The sequence below is a fragment of the Egretta garzetta genome, unplaced genomic scaffold (genome assembly GCF_000687185.1).
Source record: "Egretta garzetta isolate BGI_Z169 unplaced genomic scaffold, ASM68718v1 scaffold698, whole genome shotgun sequence".
Lineage (NCBI taxonomy): Eukaryota > Metazoa > Chordata > Aves > Pelecaniformes > Ardeidae > Egretta > Egretta garzetta.
Genome location: NW_009260412.1, coordinates 41,244 through 50,658, shown reverse-complemented (window position 1 = coordinate 50,658; position 9,415 = coordinate 41,244). Strand labels below are relative to the sequence as shown.

Below are 9,415 nucleotides of genomic sequence, written 5' to 3'. Positions count from 1 at the left end.
CAGGAGCAGCTCCTCTGCAAAGCGCAGCAGGGCTGAGGGCACTGCTTGCAGGCAGCGAGAGGAGAGGAGTGAGGCAGAGAGAGGTTACAGGCATTTTGGGGTGGGAGAATGCTGAGAGTTCACTGGTGGAACAGACCTTCACAGCCCTTACCATGGTAAATCTCTGGGTGCAGGACAATGTAGCTGGTGTTGCTGGAGGGATATCCAAAGGCCAGTACATCCCACAACAGGTATGATCTTTCAGGAGAACTCTCACAGTTTCTCTAGTGGAAAGGAGGAGGACATGCTGCAGAGCAGGGACTCCTTCTTACTCTGTCAGAAGGACAGGGCATGACAGCTGCATTTCACCAGGAACCACTCCAGGGTTTTGCAGCTGGGTGTACAGCCAGTATTGCCTAGGGCTGCGATTCAGAGCACGGTCCTGGTGACCCATGGGGCTGTGCAACAGGGCAGGGACTCTGCTGCCTGCCAGAGTAAGCACTCAGCCTGCCCGGGGAGTTCCCAACAGCACTGTGGGCAGAATCTGTCATTGGAAGCAGTGCCCCCTGACAGGGAACAGTCCATCTGCTGTCCAGAAGGTGCAGCATGGTCAGGGACACTCAGATTTCAACATCACCAGGAGGACATTTGCAGAATGGTCATTTTAATGATGGAAGTCAAGGGAGGGAATTCCCTGATAGGGTAGAAATCTGTGCTTTCAGTTTTCTCCTCTTGCTTGGCTGGGTGGGCAGTGGGAGATAGGAATTTATTTCTCTGCTCTACAGCAGGCAATGAGACCCTGGTTCTTGTCAGCACTTGGCTGAGCTGCTCCTTACCCCCTGCACACATGGAGATATCCCTGGACAGTGCCCTGCTGCCAGGAGGTGTCTGCAGGGCAGAGCTGAGGACACAGCGGGTGGGATAGGCTCTGTGATCATGCAGAGGGAGGAGACGTAGGGACACAGAAACAGGTCCTGTCCAAGAAGAGCTCCAGGCAGCAGAGCCATGGGCAGGAAGGAAGAGAGAACTGCTGCCAGAAATGCCGTGGGAGGAGGGATTCACGCATCTCCCTGCCATCCCCTGCAGTGCAGATGCTTTCCCTGGAACCACCCCCTGGTCTCCTCACTCACACAGCAGAGCCTCTGCTCTCAGTGTCATGAAAACTTGGCCAGGAGTTGCCTTCCCAGAAGCAGCCTGACCAGCAAAGAGAAGAAAAAAATCCCGTGTCTGACTGGGTCTCCCTCTCCTGCCTCCATTGCAAAGGGACACTTGAGCATCTTCTCCTCTGCTCCCTGCCGCCCTTGTTCTTCCTGTTACACTCCCTGGGATGGAGCGGTGAGGATTCAAGTGCAGCTCAGACACCAACGCTGTGTGTGCTGCCATGCACATCTGTCCATGGAGGAAAAGCATCCCACTCGCCCCCTGTGACCCTTTGGGGCTCTGGGTACTGCAGTGTGTGCGGCTGGCAGGGATCTCAGCCTCTCTTCAGGATGTAAAAAAGGGAGGAGATGAGACTCTTTCCTTGAGAGGTCCTGCTGGGCTGCAGGCTGCCCTCAAGGAGGGTAAAGCTCTCCTGTGGTGCCTCTACATTTTGCAGGAAACTGGATTCCTCTGCTCCCAGCAGTGCCCTGTTTCTTTTGGGGGGAACCCCCGAGAGCAATGTTCCTGGAGCTGCAAGAGCTGCCAGCCCAGGGCAGCTGAGCACAGGGCTGATGGACAGAGCGGCTGTCCTCCCTCTGCACTCAGGGACAGCCCTTTTGTCTCTCAGGACCCACAAGATTTCCCTGGCAGTGCAGCAGAAATGCCAGGGAGTTCTGCATGAAAACCCGCTCTTGAGCTGTAGTGGGGCAACTGGAAGAGAAGGCACAAAACAAAATCCCCACAGCTCTGCTCTGCATTTGGGTGAAGTGGGAGAAACAATGCTAAAAATCTCTTTGACATCAGGAGAGGATTTAACTTGACATCACTTAGTTCCAGAACCTCCTGTTCCCTGGGGAACCCTCAGCCAGCACCAGCCAGAGCTCTATAAAAGCCTTCTTGAAAAGGGAGAGAATCTGTGGGGGTTCTATAAGATATTGAATACATTTTTCTAAAAGAAGTCTGCCCTAAATTCTCAATTCCTTTACCTCTTTGAACAGAATGCAATGCCCAGAGGGCCAAAATGTGCAACAGCAGCTCCATCACGCAGTTCCTTCTACTGGCATTTGGAGACACAGGGGAGATGCAGCCCTTGCACTTCTGGTTCTTCCTGGGCATCTACCTGGCTGCCCTCCTGGACAATGGCCTTATCATCCCCGCCATAGCCTGCAACCACTGCCTCCACACCCCCATGTACTTCTTCCTCCTCAAACTCTCCGTTGTCGACCTGGGATCCATCTCCATCACTGTCCCAACATCCATGGCCAATTCCCTGTGGGACACCAGGACCATTTCCTATGCAGGATGTGCTGCCCAAATTTTCCTGCTTTTGTTTTTGATGTCAGCAGAATTCTATCTTCTCACTGTCATGGCCTATGACCGCTACATTGCCATCTGCAAACCTCTGCACTACAGGACCCTGCTGGGCAGCAGAGCTTGTGTCCACATGGCAGCAGCTGCCTGGGGCAGTGGCTTTTTCATTTCCATGCTGCACACAGCCAATACATTTTCACTCTCCCTCTGTCAAGGCAATGTCGTGGACAAGATCTTCTGTCAAATTCCAAAGATCCTCAAGCTCTCCTGCTCAGATGTTTCTCTCAGGGAAGTTGGCCTTCTTGTGGTTAGCATCTGTTTAGGCTTTGGGTGCTTCCTTTTCATTGTGCTGTCCTATGTGCAGATCTTCAGGGCTGTGCTGAGGATGCCCTCACAGCTGGGACGGTACAGTCTTTTCTACATGCCTCCCTCACTTGGCCGTGGTCTACCTGTTTATCAGCACTGTCACGTTTGCCTACCTGAAGGCCCCCTCCATTTCCTCCTCATCGCTGGGTCTGGTGGTGGCAGTTCTGTAAGCTGTGGTGCCTCCAGCAGTGAACCTCCTCATCTACAGCATGAGGAACAAGGAAATCAAGGATGACCTATGGAATCTGATCCAATGGGTGCTGTTTCATCATGCTGTAACAGCTTTCTTACAGACATAAATTCATTTCAATGAGGGTAGATAACAAATTTTGATAAGGTCTATATTTCAGTTGTGATAGTTGATGAGGTGTGATAGGAGCTGAAGAGTTAACGTGACATCCCTTTATTTTAGTAAAATTACAGATGTGGATATTTGATTGATGCTTATATCTACAGTGATATTGCCTACGACTATAAAATCACAGGGGGGTCTCATACAAACACACTCATCTCCAATATACACAAGCACAGAGGTTTCGTCAGGATGTATTTCAAAATGGCCACCACTTTGTTCAGTGTCAAGACAAATGTCCTGTGTATGGTATCCCTAACTTCAGACCTTACCTCTAACCCAAAGCCAGAACCCATAACCCCTCTTCCTCTTACCCTATTGATCACCCCAATCCCTAGCCCTTATCCCTACTATTAAAATGCCTTAAATACTACCCTCACCGCAGGCCTGAACAAAACCCAACTCCACAAAGCTAGCCCAGACCCTAAACATGAACTAGACACCCTCAGCAGAACACCACACCCTCCCTCTAAGCCTTTTCCCAGTCCTAAGGTGGACAGGTGAGCTCTATTCCCTACGCCCGAACCTGAACACCTAACCCCCAAAGCCCTCCTTTCCATGCCCTAACCCCTTCATCTTCATCCCCTCTCCTAACCCGAACCTCAGATGTTTGTCCCCTTGAAGGCAGGGCAGGGATCGTGACATCCCAGAACAGTCTCACAACTGAATGTGAGGTTACATGCATCTGATCAACTCACAGGCCATTAGGAGGAGATGGGCGGGGACGCTACAGTGCAGTCAGCTGTGCCTCAGGATCTCATGGCCTTGAGAGGGACACAAGGCTGTGAAAGTGGCTGGGAGGGCACATCTGTCTCTGGGGGTGGTAGGCCCGCAGGAGGCTGGGAAACGGACTATGAGGTCACACCTTCCTGAAGCACCTGACACCTCAGCCCTTGAATCATGGCTGGGATATGTGCTTTAGGCTCACACTTGCCAGTGTCACTGACAGGCCAGCAGAAGGCACCTGGTTGTCAAGTTGATTGTGGGAATCCCTTTCCCCGAAGTACCTCGTAGGTCCTCCCAAGAAGAGGGCTTGGATATGGCGGTCATGTCCTTTCTGCCCGAGTACCTGCTGGGAGAGCAGCAGCCACGTGGTTTGGTTGTGTTTATCTGAGCAGCTGAAAGGCCAGCAGCAGGCATGTGGCTTGGAAGGTCACGGTGAAGCTATTTCTGTATGGTCAGCCTGGTGCAGCAAGACTTGCAGATCCCATCTGTAGAGGGGTTATCCCACTTTGCTCCTGTCAGCTTTTCCACTGTTTTCTTAGAAGGAAAATATTCCAGTCATCATTTCCACTGCCCCCACAAAAGGCTGTTCACATGGGAATTGGTTGTGGCAGTTTTAGACATAGGTAAGGACATGCACGTGACCTAATCACAGGTACCAGGTGGGAGCTTCCTGCAGACTTCTCTTTACAATCAAGTTTATTCTGCAAACCAGGAGTATTCTCAGCACAACACAGCTGTGGATTTCCCAGAGAGCTCCATCCTTGCAGCTTTTCAAGCCCAAAGTGAACAAACCCCTGAGCAAGTTGCTCTAACCCCATAGCTGAGCCTGCTGAGAGCAGGAGGTTCGCCTAGACACCTCCTGTACTCTCTTCCAGTATGAATGATTCTGTGCTTCCATCTACCACGGATCTTGCCTACATGACGAGAGGGAAATTACTCGGGTTCTCACTGACCATTGAGTCAGTCAGAAAAAGGTTGGTCAGATAATTGGTCATTGCAGGCATTGTAGGTCAGGTGCAGGGCTACTTGGAAGTTATCACAAGACAGGCCTGATTACTTCCTAGTCTTCACCTTTTCTTATCTTTTTCCTTTTTGGCCCACTCACCATCTATTCCCCTTGATCATCCTTGTACCCTCCCATGCAAACAGCACATCTCTATTTACCCCTTCCTCCCTGGCTCTCATTTGGATTCTTTTGTAACCTCATTTGGTGCTTCTCAGCTTGTCACCATGGGAATTCCTTCCTTGGTCAGCAATTCCATTCAACTAGTACCTCCTTCTATTATCAGTAGTGTCCTGTCATTCCTGATGCTATTACCTTGACAGAGGCACCATGTGCCAGGGTGAGCCATCTGTACGCTCACATTAACAACTGTCCAAACAGAGCTTCACTCCAGGGGGACCTTGAAAAACAGTGGGATTTGGCCAGTAGAAACCTCACAAAGTTTTACAAGGATAAGCGACCAATCCTGTATTGGGGGAAGAATAATCAAAAAAATGAGGCCAGGCTGGGATACGAACAGCGACCCTGAGGAGAAGGGGCTGGGCATCAAGAGGAATTCCCTATGAGCCAGTGGTGCATGCTCTCCATGAATAAGGGCAGCTGCAGACTGGGCTGCATGAGGGGGAGCATGGCCAGCAAGCAAGGGAGTTCTCATCCCCCTTGACTCAGCACTGGCGTGGCCACATCTGGACTGGTGTGTCTGTGTGTGTGGGGTCCCCAGTCTGGAGGAATGTAGAGAAACTGGAGAGGATCCAGAGGAGATGTGCCAGGATGGGTTTTGTTGCCTGTGTGGAGAAGTTGAGGGACCGGGGCTTTAGTACCTTTGTAGGTAGAGGCTTGGGGCTCGAGGGTAGTATCTTGCAACTCCCTGAAGGGTGGTTTCAGAGATGATGGATATTTTCTTGGCAGTGGGAAGACAGGGAAACCTCCACAAAGTGCAGCTTGGAATGTTCAGACCGGAGGGGATGAACAAGAAGTCTCACTCAGAGGGTATCCTCGTGGTGGAAGATAGACCACAGGAAGTCTGCATCAGCCCATGGCTTTGTGTTTCAAGGAACAGCCAGCAATGGGTGGAGAGACATCAGGGAAGGTCTAGAAATGTCAGGGTGAGAGTCAGGTGGGAAAGCACGATGGGTGTCTACAACCTGAAAGGAAAGAGGTGCAGGCATGAGACAGTGTAGCACAGCCTGCAGTCAAGGGCTCTGGCAAGGCTGAAAGGCCACACAAGACCAAGGTCTTTGTCCACTTAGCTAGGACAGTTTCATCTGCCACTGAGGCCTGAGCTGGGTAAAATAGCGGTGGGATGATGAGGCTGAGAGAGCAGTGCTGAAGGGGACTCTCCTGTGCAGTTGAACGCCTGTATCCATGACCCGGAGGAGGAAACTGCCACCACATTTGTCTCTGGCACTAAATTGGGAGGAGCATTCCTGTGCCCTGGGGCTGCCCTTCAGGGGAAACCTGACCAGCAGAAGGCCTGTCCTGTCAGGTCCTGCGCCTTGCATAGCCCAACCCCCTGCAGTGGTAGGGCCTGGGGACTGCCTCGCTGGGGAGTAGCTCTGTGGAAAAGGCCGTGGTGGTGCTGGGGGACGGAAGGTAATAGTTTTGAGTCCCCACTGGTGAAAGGCAGGAGGGAATGAGCACCTGTGGGGCTGCTGGGCCCTTGGCCAGAGACAACCACCACTCAGAAAGCAAAACCTGATCCATCAGGGAGACCTGGTAGCAAAGGCAGGCAGCAGTGTCCTGGAGTCTCACCAAAGGAGTGAGGGCAGTGATTGTCTTGCATTTCTCATTCCTCATTAGACCATCTGGACACTTCTGGGTCAATTCTTTGGCCCCCTCTGGGGAAGGAGAGGGAGGAGTGAGCACCTGTGGGGTTGCTGAGCCATTGGCCAGAGACAACCACTGCAGCAAGGAAGATTTTCATAACTGGCAGCAAATTCAGTGGAAGAGAGTCATTGAGATGCTCAGGGGCTGGAGCGCTTCCCTGGGAGGAGAAACTGAAGGAAAGGACTTTGTCCAAACTGCAGGAGGAAAGGCCTTAGGAACCTCCTGGTGACCTTCCAGTCCCTAGGGGGAGGTTTTGAGGAAGATGAAACCAGTCTTGTCACCACAGTCCTTGACAGGAAAACAATAGACAGTAGTCAGTGGTTGGAATAAGGAAGTTTCTGACCAGAGGAAAGGAAATGACATCTCTGCAGAGCATGGGGTGCTTTCGGCTGTAAAAAATCATCTGTCTCAGGACCTCAGCAAATGGAAAATTGCAATACTTGTCATGTCAAAGCTACAAGGGCCTGATTCAGCTGGAGCTGTCTGAGAATGGGCTTGGCTGAGAGACCAACTGTGGCAACAGCTATGGGACCTGGTGTGTAATGAGGGTCAGTACGAAACTGGTTCCCTTTTTATTAATGATGACAGTGGAGTTGGGTATCAATGAGCCCCAGAGGAGGATGGGGGTGATAACTGCAGCAAAGTTCCCTCCTCAGGGCTGAGTTGTGTGGCCAGAGATGGAAATGGCCAGTGTGGGGGACTGATCTGGGACGATTTTCCTAGGGCAGCTTCCATGGGTGTCCTTGAAGATGGCAAAGACCAGGACCCTCTCTTTGGCACCTTTGATGCCCTCTGTTATCTGACGAGCCACATGTTACAGGGTGTTGTGCATAGGTCAGACACAAGAGGATCAAACGCAACAGAAGGAGTAGAAACCAAGAAAATTATATATAAGCAGGATTATCACCAAAGAAACATGCAGGCTTGTGGCCAAATCTACACTCCAGGAAATGTGCAGAGAATAAGAGACAGGTTATTGTCAGTGAAACAGCGTCCATTGGGCCAGTTTCCATAGGGCCTCCTTGAGCTCCTGGTTCCTCATGCTGTAGATGAGTGGGTTCACTGCTGGAGGCACCACCGAGTACAAAACTGACACCACCAGATCCAGGGATGGGGAAGAGATGGAGGCAGGCTTCAGGTAGGCGAACAATCCAGTGCTGACAAAGAGGGAGACCACGACCAGGTGAGGGAGGCACGTGGAAAAGGCTTTGTGCCGTCCCTGCTGAGAGGGGATCCTCAGCACAGCCCTGAAGATCTGCACATAGGACAGCACAATGAAAACAAAACACCCAAATGCAATAAAGACACCAGGCAGAATAAAGCCAGCCTCCCTGAGGTAGGCATCTGAGCAGGAGAGCTTGAGGATCTGGGGGATTTCACAGAAGAACTGGTCCATGGCATTGCCCTTGCAGAGGGGGAGTGAAAATGTATTGACCGTGTGCACCAGAGAATTGAGGAACCCGCAGCCCCAGGCAGCTGCTGCCATGTGGACACAAGCTCTGCTGCTCAGCAGGGTCCCATAGTGCAGGGGTTTGCAGATGGCAACATAGCGGTCATAGGCCATGACATTGAGAAGAAAATACTCTGCTGACATAAAAAAGAAAAAGAAAAAGAGCTGGGCAGCACATCCTTGGTAGAAGATGACCCTTGTGTCCCAGAGGGAATTGGCCATGGCTTTGGGGATAGTGGCGGAGATGGATCCCAGGTCAACAAGGGAGAGGTTTAATAGGAAGAAATACATGGGGGTGTGGAGGCGGTGGTCGCAGGCTATGGTGGTGATGATGAGGCCGTTTCCCAGGAGGGCAGCCAGGTAGATGCCGAGGAAGAGCCAAAAGTGCAAGCGCTGCAGCTCTCGTGTGTCTGCGAATGCCAGGAGGAGGAATTCAGTGATAGAGCTGCTGTTGAACATTTTCTTTGCCTGGGCATGGGGACCTGTTCAAGCAGGAAAAAGCATTGGTAGTTTAGACTAGATCTGCCTGAGCAAAATACATTCAATACCTTACAGAAACTTCAAAAAGATCCTCCTTTTTTTCAGAAAGTCCCTTTGTAAATTCTTTTCATGAGCTCTGGCCAGTACTGGCTGAGGATGCCACTGGGAGGAGGGGGCTCTGCTGTGGGCCCTGTGGATTCAGTCCTGCTCTACAGCAATAGGCAAATAGGAACAGAGGGTGATCTCAGCTTTAATGCACACTTGATAGCACAGAGTTCTTGTTGCCTCACCACAGCTGAGGAGTTTTAGAGTGCAAGCCCTTCCTGTACTGCAAGCACCTTCCTTTTGTTGCTTTCCCTCCATGGAGAAATGTGCATGACAGGACCCATAGCGCTGGTGACCTGAATCCTCACCTCCCTCTCTGTTGGTCAGGCAGCTGGGAAGGCAACTGATGGCCAAGTCCTTGTGACACTGAGGGTGGGAAGCAATGCAGTGTGGGGGAGGAGACCAGGGAGTTGCTCTGGGGAAGGGGCTTGCACTGCAGGGCATGGCAAGGAGGTGCCCAAGTCTCCCCTCACACCAGTTTTCTAGGACCTTCTCCATCTCTCCCTCTCTGACAATGTCTCTGATGCCTGGAGCTGTCTCTGCTGGGAACCATTTGCCTGTGCCCAAGTGTCCTCTCTGTCACTGCTTACAGAAAGAGAGCCCCATCCCACTCCCTGTGTGCTCAGCTCTGCCCTTCAGACACCTCCTGGCAGCAGGGAACTGATCTGGGGGCATT

At 51.7% G+C, this 9,415-nt stretch overlaps 1 protein-coding gene across 1 annotated transcript; it reads right to left on the bottom strand.

Annotated features, from left to right (window-relative positions):
• Window positions 1-7,683: 7,683 nt before the first annotated feature.
• LOC104130574 (olfactory receptor 14A16) lies at window positions 7,684-8,628 on the bottom strand. The gene has a single exon (XM_009643628.2). The coding sequence runs from the start codon at window positions 8,611-8,613 to the stop codon at window positions 7,684-7,686; it is 930 nt and encodes a 309-aa protein (XP_009641923.2). The 5' UTR covers window positions 8,614-8,628.
• Window positions 8,629-9,415: the final 787 nt, after the last annotated feature.